The sequence below is a fragment of the Delphinus delphis genome, chromosome 2, assembly GCF_949987515.2.
Source record: "Delphinus delphis chromosome 2, mDelDel1.2, whole genome shotgun sequence".
In the NCBI taxonomy this organism is placed as follows: domain Eukaryota; kingdom Metazoa; phylum Chordata; class Mammalia; order Artiodactyla; family Delphinidae; genus Delphinus; species Delphinus delphis.
Genome location: NC_082684.1, coordinates 2,165,237 through 2,184,667, shown reverse-complemented (window position 1 = coordinate 2,184,667; position 19,431 = coordinate 2,165,237). Strand labels below are relative to the sequence as shown.

The following is a 19,431-nucleotide window of genomic DNA, read 5'->3' as shown; positions in this document are numbered from 1 at the left end:
CTGAATATTTTTGGAAGACAAATATTGCAAAACTCAGTTACATTTGGCCTATTTTAATTGCAGATAAGGAGTAAGTGGTGTGTTTTGGAGTATCACTTTGAGTTTTCATTTCCAAGAGAGAATGCTTATGCACAGAAAAGGCTATTAGGGTTTTTAAATTGATTTTTAATTTTTAAAATTGGGGGCTTCCCTGGTGGCGCAGTGGTTGAGAGTCCGCCTGCCGATGCAGGGGACACGGGTTCGTGCCCCGGTCCGGGAAGATCCCACAGGCCGCGGAGCGGCTGGGCCCGTGAGCCATGGCCACTGAGCCTGCGCGTCCGGAGCCTGTGCTCCGCAACGGGAGAGGCCACAGCGGTGAGAGGCCCGCGTACCGCAGAAAAAATTGGAAAAAATTTTCTCGTGTCCTACACATTTTATTAATTTACAGAGTTTTGTAAATCTAGTAAATAAGAAATACTTTTAGTTTTCTTTGATTAATGTCCAATAACTCAAGTTGAGCATATTCGTTCTGCTTAAATTTTGGATTAATTGCCTCGCACATTTTAAGTTCCATTCCTGTGATTAACATACTGATTTTCTTTGTGCGCATGTAAATGCCTCACGTGGCAAGTGTGTAACCCTAATAAGTGAAGTCTTTCTAGGTGCTCCTAACAACTGGTACAGATTTAATTAAACGTACAGTGTCTCAGGTTTTCTTAAACATTCTTGTATAAATTAGCAGTCAAATTCTTAATCACATATACAAAATTACTTACTTAAAAATTGGATCCTTGTAGCTACACCATCTTTCTTGAATATGGAAAGTCCATCTGCCTTGCTGAGCCTGCAGCTCTGCGTGCGTGGGTGCTCTCCGTGCTGTTTTGGATGGTGCAGTCTGGGCTCTCGCTAAGCTTGCAGCAGTCTCTTTCGTTAATCCTCACTGCTGGATTGCATTTGGTGTTCATTTCTTCTTCTTTCTGTCAGGGTTATCTATATAGGTATTCTAATTATATTTTATTCGATTCCTCATAGATTTCTGGTGTTCAGTCATAATACCAATGTCATACCAATTACTTGGGGATGTAACAGTGTTCTTCTGGTGATACCAGTCCTGTGCATCAAGTATTAAAGGCAGAGAATGACATAAAATAGTTGCTGAGTCAAGACTGTCCTCCCCCTTGGGATCCAGCAGGGCCTGCTGTGTGCAGGACCAAGGGCACTGGAGCACAGGCCATACGTGGGCGCACGTTTCCTCCTGTGAGACATTTTCAAATTAGTGGTCGGCATGGAGAGTAAAATCAGTTCCACAGATGTTTGCCCATCGTGAAGTGTCCTGGGAGAGGCCTGGGGGGTTGGAAGAAGATATCGTATCTGAGGGAGGCTCGGAGTAGGAGCAGTGACATTCACCTGGGCCTTCCTCTGGAGGAGTTGGAGGGGCCTGGAGGGGAGGCAGCCCTGGCAGGTGGGGCAGGAGCCCAGTGTGAGCAGAGCTGTGGTTTGGGAAAGCGTAGGGTGTGTGCCAGGCGCAGCCAGAGCCCTCTTGCCGGGAGCTGGTTTTGTGTCAGATTGAGTCTGAAGAGTGGGCGTCAGGCGCTGTCTTTCAGATGGTATTTGTAGCCAGCTGACGAGTATGAACGCCAGTAGTGGGTATTTAGAGAGCCCTGGGTGTTCTGACTAGAACTGTGTTTTGTAGAACTTAATTGGGGAGTGATGAAGAGGAGACGAAGCCGTCCAGCATAAACTTGGCAGTCGTCCAAGCCGAGGTCGTCCAAGGAGGCAGCGGATGGGAGGGAAGAGCTCTTGGATTCGGCTGTTGATGGCCCGTGGAGGACCAAGATGAGATAGGAGCCAACGAGGGCCAGGACTTCAGCCGGGGGGAGTGGACAGGAGGGCAGGGCTGGGGGCTGAGGGGGGCGTGGGGAATGTCGCGGGTTTGGCTCTCGCCACGTGTTGAGTTGAAAATACTCAGGGAAGACGAGAGTCTTGGAAATGTGCTCTAGAGTATTTGAAAGAAATTATTTCTAAGGAGAGACTTGGGCTCCTTCTAGAGAAAGATGGCAGAAATGGAAGTGAATAAAGGGAGCTGAGGACAGGAGGAAACTGCACGTGCTCACTTGTGAGCTCACCCAGGGTCAGTGGAGGAGGCTTGAAAGGGAGCCGAGGGCAGGGGGACAGTGCGGTGGAGACAGGAGGCTGCAGAGAGGCTGGAGGACGGGACGGGATGGGACGCGACAGGCTGCTCTTCATCAGCTCAGGGTCCTTCCAGGTCACCCCAAATCACACATTTCCATGACCATAGTTGAAGCAGTCATAAGTCTATTTTTCTGAGTATGATGTTTTGCTCTGGGAGGTGTTGACATGCATATACAAACAAATGTAAACTTGAAGACTTTTTCCTTTTTACCAGGAAGTGTCTGGCAGGCACCCTTACTGCACGTTTTTTTTTTTTTTTAATTAATTTATTTTTTGGCTGCGTTGGGTCTTCGTTGCTGCGCGCGGACTTTCTCTAGTTGCAGCGAGCGCGGGCTACTCTTCGTTGCGGTGTGTGGGCTTCCCTTTGCCGTGGCCTCTCCTGTTGCGGAGCATGGGCTCTAGGTGCGCGGGTTTCAGTAGTTGTGGCACACGGGCTCAGTAGTTGTGGCTCACGGGCTCTAGAGCGCAGGCTCAGTAGTTGTGGTGCACGGGCTTAGTTGCTCTGCGGCATGTGGAATCTTCCCGGACCAGGGCTCGAACCCATGTCCCCTGCATTGGCAGGCAGATTCTTAACCACTGAGCCACCAGGAAAGTCCCCTTACTGCATGTTTGATTCTTATTCCCCCAGAGGGAGGAATGTGATAATAGGACACTGCGATGTGGTTGGGTCGTAAGGTGGGGCATGCCTCAACATTACTGGGTGATAAACTGGATGGTTTTTTGGAGGGAGATCAGAAAGATCACTGAACTACTCAGTTGTGTGCTTTTCTCTGTCTGATTTTTATTTTACAATAAAATAGAAGAAAACAAAAACCTGAATCTGTCACTTTGTTCTAATGATGAGAATTAAGATTTCTTAGCTGAAAATTCCTTTTGAACTTAATCTTTATTCTGCATTATACTGAGTAATACATGAGGATGATACTTGGTTTTAATTTAATGGTATGTCATTGTAACTTTTATTTCTCTTAAGTGAATAATTTTCCCTTAAATAAGTCTTCTTGATTAATTATTGAAGGAAGAGTTGCTGGTATTTTGAAGAGAGGTGTTACTGAAAATCTCTGTCTAAACTTGAGAGAAATTAACATGCCTCATAAACTTATTTTTTTATTTACATTTGTGGAACAGAGCCTTTGTGGAGTTTTCACGCAATCCAACAGAGAGGTTTAAAACTCTTCCTGCAGTGTATATGGCCATTAAGATGTCTCAGCTGAAAATTTCCCTTGAACTCAGTGTTCATTCTGCAGAGGAGATTGAAGGGAAGGTGCAAGGAGGGGCTGTTTCCAAGCTCAGGAATACAAGGTATTTCCAGAAGGGAGGCGGGCACAACTCTGTCCACCTGCTTTCACATTCTCAATATTATTTTTAAACAACTGTTTAACCTTGCTTAAGTTCACACTAAAAGCACTGGCGTGGTAGCCTGGTTTCATCATCTAGCTGTGTGTGCTTGGGCACATTACTTGACCTCTCTGAACCTCAGTGTTTTCATCTGTTTAATAGCTATGATACCTGTTGTACAAGGCTGTTTGGAGGATTGGGTAGAACCATTTGTGTCATTTTCAGTTTAAATCGAAGGGATTGACCCTAATGTTAGTTTCCTTTCTTCCTCCTTACAGTTACTGCCTTTCTCTTCCTAAGCAGAGGAGAGTCTCCCTTGCCTTTAGCAGAGCCAGCAGCGGGACAAGACGCAGGTGCAGTTGCGAGCAGCCCGCCGCTTGCCAGCACAGGCCACCCGTCCCTGTTGAGCAGGGTGGGGGGGCCGGACTGCCTGCACGGGTCTGCTTGGCCCCCAGGCAGCTGCTGTGCAGTTCGCAGGCTGGCTTCTCTTGGACCAAATTAAATCGTCCTTCAGTGTTTCTGACAGATTACTTTGCCTTTTAGTCATATTCACGCAGTGCTGTATGTAGGAATTCTCCCGCATCTTTTCTTGTTGGTAATCTTTTTAACCCCATGAGGAATCTGACAGGGATTTGAGGAATTGTTGAGGTAGGGAAGTATGTTCCATCGAGTTTCATCCAGTGTGGGATGGTTTGATTCTGCGAGTTTGGGAGTTGAGTGGGTTCAGTCTGTAATAACGTGGAGTAGGCCTGTCTTGCTGGGTAACTTAGCCTGAGTCACTCTTGTTTAATAAGTGGGTTGGAAAATTGGGAAGAGAGGTGGATCAGATCTCTTATAATTCTTCCTCTTCATTTAAGAATAAAATTATTAGGAAAGGAAACTTTTTATCAATTTATATTCATCTCCTGGAATTTTAGCATCTATTATATTATTGCTTCAAGGGATGAATGATAATTCTTCAGTTATTAGAAAATCATGTATGTGTTTCCTAACAACATTAAATAGGCTTAGATTCTTGTAGTTTTCTAAAAGTCAGAGTCAGTCACCTCTGAAACCACAAGTTAGGAAACATTGCGGGTCCTAGATTTAGAATTTATATCCTTAAAAGTAGATATTCCGGGAAAAAAAAAAAAAGTAGATATTCCGTAACAGTCTTGACCTTTAGAATATATTCCTGAAGGGTAGTATGTAACTACTGGGGTACACACCCTCCCCCAGGGCAGCTCAGGAAGCCATCAGAAACTCACATTTCAGATAAGATTGACTTCGTTCGTCATCTCTGGCTTTAGGTATTTTATTAAAATGTTCTTTTCTTATAGAAACAGTGGAATAGTTCAAGCAGTAACTTCATATATGTAAACATGTTTTCTTTGTAATACTTTTATTGCCTTTTAAAATGTGTTAAATAGGGTGAATGTGGACTTCCAGAAGCAGACAGTTGATCCTGTGCAAGTCTCATTCAACACGTTAGACAGATCCCAGCTGATGACAGACCTCTTCTTAACAATTGATGTTACAGAGGTAAGAGTGGTGTGGTCCAATCATCAGTGCTTTTCTGTCTTCTTAACCTAGAGCTGTCATGTTGTATACATGAGATAGTGGATGTATAGAGACACTCGCCCACAGCCTGTGTACCTTAGTCATCTACACTGGACCCTTGAACAGTGTGGGGCTAATCCATGGGTAACTCACTGTCGGCCCTCCGTATCCGTGGTCCCACCGCATCCTCAGATTCGCCCAGCCACAGACCATGCAGTCCTGTAGTCTTTACTGTTGAAAAGTATCCGGGTGAGCGGACCCTCGCAGAGCAAACCTGCCTGGTTTAAGGGTTACCTGTAGCACATCCGGGTGAGCTTGAATTACCCTCACTTGCTGAATTGAAACGTGGCTGTAACACAAATGTGTAAACACAAATATTCATTCTAGAGTCAAAGTTTAATTTTTAAAATGTTAGTACATTTTAAAATCAGTTTTGGCGACAAGATACATGTAAAAATGTTAATTGGCATAGTGCTGTTTGCTTGTGTAATTCAATTTACATCCACAAAACTAGCATTGGCACCATTATTCATTGGGGTATAGTTTTTACTCCTTCAAAATAAAATTTCAGTTAAAATGCATCGGGCTTCCTGGTAAGTCCGTAGTTACCCTTCACTGGGAGACTTCCCCTAGAAACCTGATGCCAGGAGACCGGAGAGCTCCAGCAGTGCGGCCCTGGCCCTCTTGCAGCGGCAGCAGGCGAGGACATCCACTCTCCCGTCCCCTCACTGCTCTTCCCGGGGGCTGTGCGTTCACCCCGCACCCAGCCCTCGCCACCCAGAGGGCGCCTGGGGCCCCTGGGGTCTGGTCAGGGATGGAACAGCCCTGCTCTCACGTGCCCCCCAGAGCCTACAGTGCTTGTGTGCCCGCAAGTCTTGTGCCTCCAGACAGCGTTCCTCACCTCGCTCAACCCGGGCACCCCCTCCCCCGTAGAATACTTAGGGACCGGGGAATCTGGCTTGTGACGTGTAGTAGGGTGGAATGCCAAGGCTGCAGTTTGAGAGTCTGTGCCTCTTGACGGAAATCCTCGCTAGAGTTCATCTCTGCTCTTCCTCCTCGTTTTTAGGTGGTTGAAGTGGGGCACTTTTGGGGATACAGGATTGATGAAAAAAGCTCAGAGATTCTGAAAAAGCTTACTGCTGAAATCAGCCGTCTGAAGCTGGTGCCCTTGCCCGTTCACCCACATCCGGACTTGGTCTGTCTGGCTCCTTTTGCTGATTTTGATAAAGAAAGCTACTTCAGAGCACAAATCCTTTATGTTTCTGGAAATTCTGCTGAGGTATGTTTTTCTGTAACAAATCACTGAAAGGGAAATGAAACAGACTTATAGCAGTTGATAGAAAGTCTTTTCTAATCTCAAGTGGAAATTAAATATAAACTAATTACAGTTAGAAAAGTGGTCTAGTAGAAAAGTTACTTCCCTCAGTGACGTGAGGATTTAAGCCCCAGTTCCTAGGAATCCTGTGATGACAGCTGGGATGGACGGTCGCGTGGCCGTGGTTGGTGGCACACAGTGTTTGCCTGGGCCTGTACTAACTGAGGCACTTTCCTCATCCTCTAGGTGTTCTTTGTAGACTATGGAAACAGAGCGCACGTAGCTCTGGACGTCTTAATGGAGATTCCCTGTCAGTTTCTTGAACTTCCCTTTCAGGTAAGGTCGAGACGCTCCTGTGGTCTGAGAGCGTAAAGCTAGAAGGGTTCTGGAGGCCATGTGGTTGCCCCTCAGCTTATGGACAGGGCCAAGGCCCAGAGGGCTGGCATTCGTTTTGTCGTGCTCTCCGAATTTGGTTTCTGCTTTTTCCCCAAAATATATTGCTGTAGATATTTTTGCTAGTACTGCTTTTGGAGCAAGTTAAAATATATGGAGTGTTTCACACTTAGCAAAAAAAGGTAGTTTTAATTCAGCAGTAATTTCTAATGCTTTTCCACATGCACTTTCTAAAAGTTATTCTAAACTTTTTTTGTTTTCGAAAAGGAAAAACAAGTTTTTTTTTACCTATGAAATCCTCACTTACCCTGAAAGTGTTTTCAGTAGGATTTGTAGGAGATCACTGGTGAGGATCCCAGCACCAGGGTCACTTTTCAGTGGTATTTGGGGTGAGTGTCTCACACATTTATAAACTGGCTCAGCTGTGCACTTCTGTCCCGTAGGCTTTGGAGTTTAAGATTTGCAAGATGCGCCCATCCGCGAGGTGTCGGGTGTGCGGCGAGCACTGGAGCGGCAGGGCCAGCTGGCGCTTCTCCTCGCTGGTCAGTGGCCGCGCCCTCCTCGTGAAGGTCTTCTCCGTGGTGCACGGCGTCCTACATGTGGACGCCTACCTCTCCTCGGCGCTGCAGGATGCCGTCAACGTGCGAGACGTCCTCGTCAAGGAGGGCTATGCCGAGCTGGCCGAGGAGCCCTATGAGTCCAAGGTGTGCGCTTCCGTCCTCCTTTTAGGAGCATGTGTGTGTGTCTGAGTGTGTGTGTGCAGAGGGTGGGGGAGTGAGAGAGAAGGGCGGCCCTTTTCCTCTCTCAGGATATTGGGGGGTGAAGAGCTGGACAGTGTTCAGTGTGTTGAGGTCTGTGGTGCCCTCATAAATGTCTTCAAGTTTCTTTGAGACCAAATTATGGTGGTCAAGTGCTGTTCTTGTTGGTTTCTGATTATGGAGCTGTTTTTTTTTTTTCTTGGAATGAAGATTATATGTGAAAATGTTCTCTGTTTGGGGATTTTTAAAAAAATGGATTCCAAGATTTATCTCCCTAAGGAAAGTAATCATATAAAATATTAGTTTCAAGTATTTTGAACATTTCGAAATGTCTTTCAGCTGTTTCTTTCAAAATCAGTTCTGAAGCTATTTTTCTTGATCTGAAGGTTTGAGGTGCCACATTGAGGCTCATGTTGAAGGTGGTTTGTTTTTCCTTCTGTAATTTCTGCTGGGGATGAGGTGCTGAGTTGGGCAAGGGACAAACAAGCAGGAAAACGTCACTCTAGAGCTGGCTGGGTTGTGTTTCCATGTGGGAAAACACTTCCGGGGATCCTGGTAATATTCCCAATATGAAACTGACTTTTTTTTTTTTTTTTTTTTGCAGTACGCGGGCCTCTCACTGTTGTGGCCTCTCCCGTTGTGGAGCACAGGCTCCAGACGCGCAGGCTTAGCGGCCATGGCTCACAGGCCCAGCCGCTCCGTGGCATGTGGGATCCTCCCGGACCGGGGCACAAACCCGTGTCCCCTGCATCGGCAGGTGGACTCTCAACCACTGCGCCACTGGGGAAGCCCGAAACTGACATTTTGTATACAAAAAATTCTTTTTCTCACTCTTTTCAGTTATTTGATGGCTGAAAGGTAGTAAAGGCTAATGAATTGAGCCTTTAATGCATTCTGTTTTATTTCTTTTGTTTGAATTTTAAAATGTACTTGAGAAAATTATCTTTTGATACCTTAATAATCTAAAGATCACCTAAGAGTAAGGTCATGCCTATGAAATACTTTGATTAGCTTGGAATAAAGTGCTTTTAGTACTGGTTTTCCTTTTAGCAAAATGAACTTTTCTTATTTTGTTCAGCAAAGCCATGAAGTTCTCAAGAGTCTCTTTTCCAAATCAGCAGAATATGTGACAGACATGTCCGTGCCATCCCCCTTGAAAGACGACAAAAAGTATCTGATCCGGATTTTGTTAGAGAGCTTTTCTTCCAATAAACTGGGTAACCCAAACTGCAAGGTAATTTATAGGAGTTATTTTAAAATACAGTTAAAATTAAAAAAAAATCATTCTACATTTATAAGCTGAATTGTAGCTGGTAGTCATGGTGGTTTTTTCTTTACTGTTTTTTTTTTTAATTAATTTATTTTTGGCTGTGTTGGGTTTTCGTTGCTGCGCGTGGGCTTTCTCTAGTTGTGGTGAGCGGGGGCTGCTCTTCGTTGTGGTGTGTGGGCTTCTCATTGCTGTGGCTTCTCTTGTTGTGGAGCACGGGCTCTAGGCACGTGGGCTTCAGTAGTTGTGGCACGTGGGCTACAGTAGCTGTGGCTCATGGGCTCTAGAGCACAGGCTCAGTAGTTGAGGTGCACGAGCTTAGTTGTTCCGCGGCATGTGGGGTCTTCCCGGACCAGGGCTCGAACCTGTGTCCCCTGCATTGGCAGGTGGAGTCTTAACCACTGTGCCGCCAGGGAAGTCCCTCTTTACTGGTTTTTAACTGTTACTTTTCTCACAACAGAGCCTATATTAGTAAGACCAAAACCCAGGGTTTAGTATAGAGCAATGCTTTGACTAGTTCTTCCTTTCTTCCAAAAAAAAAAAAAATTTATTTATTTATTAATTAATTAGCTAGCTAGCTGTTCCAGGTCTTAGTTGCAGCATGTGGGATCTAGTTCCCTGACCAGGCTTGAACCTGGGCCCCCTGCACTGGGAGCGCAGAGTCTTAGCCAGTGGACCACCAGGGAAGTCCCATGACTAGTTCTTTTTTAAAACTAACCTTTCCAAAGGCGATGTTGAGTGAAAAAAAATGCACAGGCTGGAAGTCGAGGATCGTATTTTATGGGCAGACCTTCTGAGGACTCGAAGCCTGGGAGGCAGCGCCTCAGGTAGTTCTGAGGGCCTGCTCCGAAGAGGCGAAGGAGAAGCCAGGACGTATAGGAATTTGCAACAAAAACCAGGCAGTCGGACAGCAGGCAACATTTTCAGTCACAGCGACCAGTGCTTGTCTATCAGAGCAAGGGGAAGCACGGTGTGTGGGCTTTTGAGAACCAGCGTCAAGGCTTAGCTTCGTCCCGTGGAGGTGCTCTAGTCACTTGGCCCGTTTGGAGGAGGGCTGATGGGGACTCACTCTTACACTGCCCCAGCCTTTGGCTGTGGGGTCGTAGACCTGCTTATTTAACTGGAATAGTCTGCTGCCATGAAAAGAATACTTTCACTGAAGTCTTTGGCAGTGTTTCCTTTTTTTGACCAAAGTATGTGTATGTATTTATATATAGAGAGAGAGGAAGGTTAGCGAAACCATGGAAGGAATCAGTTGCATACCAGAAAAATACCTCCTTTAAGGCATTTTTCTCCCATTAAATCTCAAAGACGTTATGACTGACGAAGGTGTAGCTTTTTTCTTTTTTTAAACTATGAGCTGGCTTTTGGATTTTTAAAATGTATGTGAAGTGACATTTTACTTACTGGTAACATCTTGTATATTTTATGTGTACAGGCAATACTTCATGGGCCTTTTAACCCTTATGAACTGAGGTGTCATAGTCTGACCAGAATATCCAAGTTCAGGTATGATTAACTTAAGTTTCCCATGAAGTTTTTTTCTCTGGTCCTCTTTTTACAGAGCTCATCAGAAACTAACTTTTATTTATACCTGACCTGTAGGAATGTGATACTTTTTCTGACTCCTTCCAGCTTCTCCACTAGCTCCAAATCTGCGGTTCCCATTCTCTCTTATGTGAAAACCATTCTGTATAAGACATGTTGGAGTATCTTTCATCAAAGCCTTCGTTTTTTCTGTTCTTACTGTAATTGTTATACATTCAGCAGGTCTGTGAGTGCCCCCTGTGTCCTGGGAGCAGCTGGGGAGAACAGTAGTGAACAAACACAGTTGGTGTCCTCTCCCAGATTATGGGTCCAGTGGGCAGAGGGTAGGACAGAGAAAGCCACTTATTTCAAGATAGGTTGATGAGGGTCTTGTTAGGGGCCATGGAACATTAAGAAGGCATCTAAGAGGGGCCCCTGTCCACAGTCGGAAGGCCGTCGAGATTTTCCAGGGAAATCAGACCTGAAGCCTGCAGAGGAGTTAGACCAGGAGAAGTCCAGCTGTCAGGGCAGGCAGGGTGAGGGCTGGGTGGGGAGGATCCCAGCAGCAGGCATATGGGCCTTGGGTCACCTCTGAGGAAGTGGAAGGAAAGTGCGGGGGCTGCAGAGCCTCACGAGCCACGTGGGAAGCCTCACTGTGTGTACTTTATTTTTTAATTTTTAAAATTTTTAATAAATTTATTTATTTATTTATTTATTTTTGGGTGTGTTGGGTCTTCGTTTCTGTGCGAGGGCTTTCTCTGGTTGCAGCGAGTGGGGGCCACTCTTCATCGCGGTGCGCGGGCCTCTCACTGTCACGGCCTCTCTTGTTGCGGAGCACAGGCTCCAGACGCGCAGGCTCAGTAGTTGTGGCTCACGGGCTCTAGAGCGCAGGCTCAGTAGTTGTGGTGCATGGGCTTAGTTGCTCTGCAGCATGTGGGATCTTCCCAGACCAGGGCTCGAACCCATGTCGCCTGCATTGGCAGGCAGACTCTCAACCACTGCGCCACCAGGGAAGCCCTGTGTGCACTTTAAATGGTCACTTCGGCTACAGGGTAGACCCTGGCTTCTCAAAGTCTCCTCCAGGACCAGCAGCAGACGCGTCCCCAAGAGCTTGTTAGAGATGCAGGGCTCAGCCCCACCCAGCCCTTTCGAACCTGCATTTTCACAAGGTGTCCAGGTGCTCTGTGAGCACTTTAAAGTGTGCAGAGCTCCAGCATGAAGGACACTCGGGTGGGCGCAGACCTCTGAGGCTGCTCACACTGCACTCCACAGCAGGAGCACCGTGGACCGTGCCGAGTCCACGGCAGGAGGTGCAGAAGCGGGCAGCTTTGTGAGGGCTTTCGGTGTGGACCCAACAGGCCGGTGCCTGATTAGAGCTGGTGATGGGGGAGGAGCGGGAGTGGAGGGCGCCCTGCTGGGCTCCGCTGAGGGGGGAAGGGGGCGGGTGGCCACGGCACAGAGGTCTGGGGCGCAGGGAGAGGTTCGGGCAGCGTCAGCACGTGGGTCCAGGGATGGCTGGGATCACACGAGGGGTGGAAGAGCGGAAGGGGTGGAGGACCAGTCCCAGGGCTCCAGCGTGAGGAGGCTCAGTGCAGACGGGGCCGTGGTGTATTGCGCTTGTTGGGCCTGTGTTTGCATGTTGGACTGTCTTTGAAATGTGTTCCTCGCGGGTTTGGCATCACTCACTGCCTCGCGGGTGGAGGAGCAGCCGTCTCCCGACAGCTCTCCTTTCAGGCGTGTTCGGATTGAGAAGGAGAGCATCAACTCTGTCATCATCAGCGACAGCCCCGAGGACCTCCACCAGAGGATGCTGGTTGCAGCTTCCCTTTCGGTTAACGCCACCGGTGAGTGAAGGCCTGCTGTCCCTGCGGTGTTGCTCTTCTCTTCTTCGCCTTGACTCCAGTTCCCGGAGCAGTTGGTCTTGTAATCAGTGAACAGCCTCACACCTGTGTGCCATGTTTTAGACTGTTCCCTGAGTACATTGGCTGGTGGGAGTTGAGGAACTGGAGCATCATCACCTTTCCCGCTGTGCAGGGATGCGTGGATTGATTCCTTGGTCATCCATTCATTCCACTGTGCTTGGCCATGAAGGAGAGCAAATCCAAGAGCTTGGCCCAGGGACAAACCCGATAGCCTAAGGAGGAGAAAGGAAAGGCGAGAGTAACCAGACAGGACGGGTCCCCAAACGGGGTCAAAGCTTGAGCCTTAGGATAAGGGGTTCCTCTTGGGGTGCTGTGGGGACCGACACCAGGGAGCACGTCTCTGCTGGGGCACATCTTTGGGGACAGACTCAACACAGGGAGGGAGGCCTGAGGACAAGGAGGAGTTGTGGGGAGGGAAGATGGCACACTCATTACGATGCGCCCAGCGCTGCCCTTGGCCGTGACTGTCCGCAGGGTCCACCATGCTGCTGAGGGAGACCTCGCTGATGCCGCACATCCCCGGCCTTCCTGCGCTCCTCAGCATGCTGTTTGCACCAGTCATGGAGCTCAGGTATGGGGTGCTCCCTTGTCTTGTCCCAGGCTTTGGTAAGATGCGAACCCAGTGGGAGAAACGGGGCCCCTCCCCCCTTTTGGAGAGAAAGCGCTGATGGAAAAGTGTCCTTGGCAGGTCTGGAGGCCAGCCGCACCTCCCCCAGCTTCTGTGTGATTGAGGGAGGCATTATGGTTATTTGCGGAGCTGCGCTGAGACTCAGTGTAGAAAGAAGCTCCGAGAGCTGACAAGGACCTGCAGCCTCACACGGGAGTGTGGCTTGAAGTGGGGCAAGGGATCAAAGTGGAGGTGGAGTGGAGGCCCAGCATCAGCACCGCGCTGATGGCCGTCCTGTTGTCAATGGGCTGTGGTTGTGACACCAAGTCTCCTGGCACCGGTTGTCAGTGGGAAACCATGCCCGTCCCACTGGCGATGGTGCCACGAGGTAGACTGCAGCGGTGGCTCTTTCTCGTGCCAAGATCAGACAGGAACTCCTAGAGGCTTTAGTAAAGAGAAGTGTGTCAGTGAGCAGGGCTTGCTTTTTTTTTTTAATTAATTAATTAATTTATTTTTGGCTGCATTGGGTCTTCATTGCTGCGCACGGGCTTTCTCTAGTTGTGGCGAGCGGGGGCTACTCTTCGTTGCAGTGCGTGGGCTGCTCATTGCGGTGGCTTCTCGTTGTGGAGCATGGGCTCTAGGCGCGTGGGCTTCAGTAATTGTGGCATGTAGGCTCAGTAGTTGTGGCGCACGGGCTCTAGAGCGCTGGCTTCAGTAGTTGTGACACACGGGCTCAGTTGTTGTGGCTTGCGGGCTCTAGAGTGCCAGCTCAGTAGTTGTGACACACGGGCTTAGTTGCTCCACAGCACGTGGGATCTTCCCGGACCAGGGCTCGAACCTGTGTCCCCTGCATTGGCAGCCGGATTCTTAACCACTGCGCCACCAGGGAAGCCCCTCAATATTTTCTAATAACCTATAAGGGAAAAGAGTCTGAAGAGGGATATATACACATACATACGTGTATATATCCAAATTGCTGTGCTGTATACCTGAAACTAACACAATATTGTAAATCAACTATACTTCAATAAGTAAATAAATATATATATACTATCTGTATATATAAAATAAACTCAGGCTGCCCATTCAAAAAAACAAAAACAAAAAACCCCGTGGCTTAACAATTTTGAAATATTAACTTTTCTCAAAACTTTTCATTTAGAGTTGATCGAGATGGCAAATGCTATACTGGAGTCCTCTGTGGTTTGGGGTGGAATCCGACTACAGGGGCCCCTCTCCTGCCGGAGCATGACATGGAGCTCGCATTTGACGTGCAGTTCAGCGTGGAGGATGTCATAGAGGTAAGGCTGCTGAGGTCATCATAGAGTGGGAGCTGCTGCTCGCTCTCGTTTTGCTGGTACAGCCGTTTAGCAACAGGAGCTGTGTCTGACGCCGTGCTTAAAATGCAGGCGCACACCTCTGGTCCTGGAGGTGCTCGCTCTCCCTTGCCCTGCCTGTTTTACTTTTCTGTGCAAAGTAGATTCCTGACAGGTGGTGCTCTCTGGATTTCTCATTAGGTACCTCCCGGCACAGTAAGCCTTCCTGGGCAGTAGGACTGAACAGCAGGCAGCAAGACTGCCGTGCATGTCTACCCAGGCCTCACCCCAAGTCGGGACCAGCTGGACATCCTTGCTAGTTCCTGTTGGGGACTGAGGAAAGTCCTGCCCCACTCGGTCCTTTCCACACACACACGGTGGGGGGCTTGCTGGGCTGCCCCTTGGGTGCAAACTCGACTCTGCAGCGGAAGTACCTATGCTGGTCTGGGACCAGATCAGTGCACAAGTTAAGGCTGACCATTTAGAGACTTGGGTGACAAAGTAATTTTATAGCTTTTGAATTTAATAATGAAAAATTTGGGCTTATGTTTTATATGCTTTTGTTTTTGTATTTCATTGTTGTAGTAACTCAGTTCTCTTGCATTTTACAAAATGAGAAACAAAGCTGGTCTTTCAGGACAGCTAGTTTGGAAGCACTCCTCCCGAGTGCTAGAAGTCCCGTGGCGTCGCTGAGGTTGGCATAGCTGTGCAGCGGGGGTGGGGTGGGGGAGGGGCGCTGGGTGAGGCCTGCGGTCTGGTCCTTTCTCCAGGGGCCATGTGGCTTTGTTGATTGAACTTGACTGCTCTTTCATGTAAAGGGGCTTTGGGGCTTAAAAGTACTCCTTAGATCATAGACCTAGTCATGAAATGTGGAGCTGTAAAACTTCTAGAAGTAAATACAGGAGAAAATCTATATGACCTTGGGTTTGGCAATGAGTTTGTAGATGCAATAAAGCATAATCTGAAAGAAAAAATTGATAATTTGGACTCCATCAAATTAAAACCTGCTCTGCAGAAGACCCTGTTAAGAGGACGAAAAGACAAGCTACACACGGGGAGGAAATATTTGCAAATATGTATCTAAGGAAGGACTTTTGTTCATAATGTGTAATGAACTCTTAAAACTCAATAAAATAAGCAACTAAATTAAATATGGATGGCAATAAACCAATGAAAAGGTGTTCAACATCATATGTCATTAGGAAAATGCAAGTTAAGATCTCAGTGACGTACCTCTGCAGACCTATTAGAATGGCTAAAATCCAAAAAACTGAAAATACCCAGTGCTGGCAAGGATGTGGAGCAACAGGAACACTGTTACTGCTGGTGGGAGTGCAGAGCAGGGCTAGTGTTTTGTGGAGGATAAGGTTCTTCAAAGTTAAACATACACCGACTGTAAGACCCAGGAGTCCTACTTTTAAGTATTTATCAAAGAGATTTGAAAACTTACATCTACATAAGACCTGTTTGTGAATATGGATTGCAGCATTCATAATAGCTAACACCTGGAAGCAGTCAGGATGTCCTTCAGCAGGGGATGGACGAGCTGTGGCACAGCCGTATACAGGGGAGTACTCCTCAGCAGTAAAGGGAGTGAACAGTTGATTCCTGCAACAATGTGAGCGAATTTTAAATGCATGTTATTAAGTGAGAGAAGCCAGGACTCGGGGGCTGCAGATGGTATGATTCTATTCATATGACATTCTGGAAAAGGCCAGACTATAGGGACAGAAAACAGATTCGTGGTTCCTGGGGGCAGAGGAGTGATGGACCACAAAGGATACCACAGGGACTGGAGAGTGAAGGAGCTGCCGTGTGTGTGCTGCGGGGGTAGATGCATGGCTCTGTGTGCTTGTCAAAACCCGTAGTCTGACTACCAAATGTAAAATAGATGGCTAGTGGGAAGCAGCTGCACAGCACAGGGAGATCAGCTCGGTGACTTGTGACCACCTAGAGGGGTGGGATAGGGAGGGTGGGAGGGAGACGCAAGAGCGGGGGATATAGGGTTGTATGTATGTATATAGCTGATTCACTTTGTTATACAGCAGAAACTAACACAACATTGTAAAGCAATTGTACTCCAATGAAGATGTTAAAAAAAACAACAAAAAAACAAAAAATCCCATAGTCTGGGGCTTCCCTGTTGGTGTAGTGGTTAAGACTCCACACTCCCAGTGCAGGGGGCCCGGGTTCGATCCTTGGTCAGGGAATTAGATCCCATGTGCATGCTAAGAGTTCACCTGCCACAACTAAGGAGCCCATGTGCTGCAACTAAGGAGTCCACCTGCTGCAGCTAAGACCTGGTGCAACCAAATAAGTAAGTAAAAAAATAGTTTTTCCCATCTTGCAAGATGGCGGGTGAAAAGGCTGAGAAGCCAGATACTAAGGAGAAAAACCTGAAGCCAAGAAGGCTGATGCTGGTGGCAAGGTTAAAAAGGTGAAGCAGGTTAAGCAGGGGAAGCCCCACTGCAGCCGAAACCCTGTCCTGGTCAGAGGAATTGGCAGATATTCCCGATCGGCTGTGTATTCCAGAAAGGCCTCGTACGAGAGGAAGTATTCAGCAGCTAAATCCAAGGTTGAAAAGAAAAAGAAGGTGAAGGTTCTTGCTACTGTCACAAAACCAGTTGGTGGTGACAAGAATGGTGGTACCCGGGTGGTTAAACTTCGCAAAATGCCTAGGTATCATCCTACTGAAGATGTGCCTCGAAAGCTGTTGCGTCACCGCAAAAAACCCTTCAGTAAGCACGTGAGGAAACCGCGCCAGCATCACTCCTGGGACTATTCTGATCTGCCTCACTGGGCGCCACAGAGGCCAGAAGGTCATCTTCCTGAAGCAGCTGAGCAGTGGCTTGCTACTTGTGACCGGGCCTCTGTCCCTCAATCGAGTTCCTCTGCGGAGAACACACCAGAAATTTGTCATTGCCACTTCCACCAAAATTGATATCAGTGGTGTGAAAATCCCAGAACATCTCACTGGTGCTTACTTCAAGAAGAAGAAACTGCGTAAGCCCAGGCACCAGGAAGGTGAGATCTTCGACACAGAGAGAGAGAAATACGAGATTACAGAGCAGCGGAAGGTTGATCAGAAAGCTGTGGACTCAAATTCTGCAAAGAATCAAAGCTGCTCCTCAGCTCCAGGGCTACGTCTGCTCTGTGTTCGCTCTCATGGACAGAATTTCTCCTCACAAAGCAGTGTTCTAAACTTCTTACAAAGAACCTGATTAAATAATTGGGTCCAAAAAAAATAAGTAAAAAAATAAATATTAAAAAAAAACCAACATAGTCCGTGCCCCGTGAAAGAGTGGAACTCCAATATATGCAATACACACACACACACACACACACACACACACACCCGCAACACCGACTAGGATTTGGGGGATAATTGCATTGAAGGGGGTGAGGGGAAAAGGAGCTTTGGAAAACACTTTTGACTGGAAATGGTAAGGCTCCTGTCTTCTACTTGGTAAAGTTGTTTCTCATGGAGTGCAAGTTATTTCTGAAACTGTGTGCTACTGGGCTTGAGCAACAGAGTAAATGGACGCAGGAGCCAGGTTTCTTATTACTAAACTTAGAGATGGACTTAGAAAGGAAGGCTAGAACACACCCTGTGGGACAGGGTGACTGAGAGACATGGTTCAGTAGGAATTCATGTTTAACTTACTGCATGCAAGTAAGTTACGTGTGTATACGTGATTTCGTACGCACGCACCAATAACCTAGCTCTCTGAGCGCAAGAAATGATGACACCCCAGTAGCCATGAACAAACCCAGGGCCCAGATTGCGGTTTCTGATAGGATTTTCCAATAAAAGGAACCAGGGCTCCTTGGAGAAATGGGCAGAGGAAACACAGGATGAGCCTGGAGCTGCTTGTAGAGCCAGGAAGTAAAGAAGCACTCAAGAAACAAAAGTATGCAGCCTGTCACAGGGACATGGAGGCCAGTGGCAGGGACAGAGCAACAGAATAAATCACGGGGTATTGGGTTATAACTCACAGTGTCCAAAGGGTGTAAACAAGTGATTGAATAAACAAATGGGGACGAGGAGACAAATCTTCCACTCAGGAGAATTCCCAGCAGTGCCCAGGAGGTGGAGCTTACACCTCCCCTGTTCCCTCCTCCCCGCTTTGAGAGTGGACTAGACTTAGTGACTGGCTTCCACGGAGCCTGGCAGACACTGCCTCGGCTAAGTGGCCAAGGCCAGCATCACCAGTGATCCGTCCTGGCGATGGCGCACACGTCCTGACGGGACGGGATGAGAAGGGCCCCCACCTCTGTGGGGTTCTCCCCAGAACTCACCACCCCAACCTAATCATGAAAAAGGCGTCACATAAGCCCAGACTAGGGGGCATCTCACAAAATACCTGACCAGAAATCAGAACTGTCAAGGTCTCAAAAAGCAGGAAAAGGCTAAGAAACTGCCCTGGACCAAAGGAGACCGGGGAGACGTGACAACATGTGCAGTGTGGTGCCCTGGATTGGGTCCGGGGATAGCAAGAGGACGTGAGTGGAAAAGGTGGTCAAATCCACATGGAGCCTGGACTCCAGTTAATAGTGATGTGCCCAGGTCAGCCTCTGAGTAGTGACAGATGGACTGCGGGTGGAAGGCGTTCGCGTCCGGGAGGGGTGCACGGAACGTCTCTTCTGTCTTCACTGCTCTTCCTAAGTTTCAGATTACTCAAAGCAGAAGGTTCATTAAACACTATGGCACAGGCTGGAACAAAATATGGCACGTTGTTGCTCTGGGGGCACTCCTCAGGCTTCTGTGGGAACGTTGCACACAGGGCGACAGCAGGGGCTGAGAGGGGCGGAAAGGGTGAAGGGGTCAGGCACATGGTGACCGGTGGTGACTGGACTTACTGTGCGGTGTATACAAGCACCGAATTATTCTTTTGTACCCCTGCAACTAACATACTGTCATGTACCAATTGTACCTCAATTGAAAAAACACACACAAGGGATTTCCCTGGTGGTCCAGTGGTTAAGAATCCTCCTTCCCATGCAGGGGACATGGGTTCAATCCCTGGTCGGTGAACTAAGATCCCACATGCTGTGGGGCAGCTAAGCCCATGTGCTCTAGAGCCTGCGTGCCACAACTACTAAGCCCACGTGCTCTGGAACCCGTGTGCCACAACTAGAGAGAAGCTCGTGCCGCAGCGAAAGACCCCACGTGCCTCAACTAAGACCTGATGCAGCCAAATAAATAAATACTAAAAAAAATTAAGGAAGAAAAGACACACACAAAGTGAGAGGAACATATGGCCCTGCCTCGGTATC

The 19,431-nt window shown here is 47.9% G+C and overlaps 1 protein-coding gene and 1 pseudogene across 1 annotated transcript in view; both read left to right on the top strand.

Annotated features, from left to right (window-relative positions):
* TDRD9 (tudor domain containing 9) overlaps window positions 1-19,431 on the top strand; it is a 96,298-nt gene that overhangs the window by 66,834 nt on the left and 10,033 nt on the right. Inside the window, exons 23-32 of the mRNA XM_060003271.1 lie at window positions 3,301-3,474; window positions 4,920-5,031; window positions 6,116-6,328; window positions 6,611-6,700; window positions 7,201-7,461; window positions 8,594-8,749; window positions 10,221-10,291; window positions 12,044-12,153; window positions 12,706-12,802; window positions 14,001-14,139. Of these exons, the coding sequence (XP_059859254.1) occupies window positions 3,301-3,474; window positions 4,920-5,031; window positions 6,116-6,328; window positions 6,611-6,700; window positions 7,201-7,461; window positions 8,594-8,749; window positions 10,221-10,291; window positions 12,044-12,153; window positions 12,706-12,802; window positions 14,001-14,139 (1,423 nt within the window). The remainder of the gene's footprint in view (window positions 1-3,300; window positions 3,475-4,919; window positions 5,032-6,115; window positions 6,329-6,610; window positions 6,701-7,200; window positions 7,462-8,593; window positions 8,750-10,220; window positions 10,292-12,043; window positions 12,154-12,705; window positions 12,803-14,000; window positions 14,140-19,431) is intronic.
* LOC132419270 (large ribosomal subunit protein eL6 pseudogene) lies at window positions 16,506-17,355 on the top strand (annotated as a pseudogene).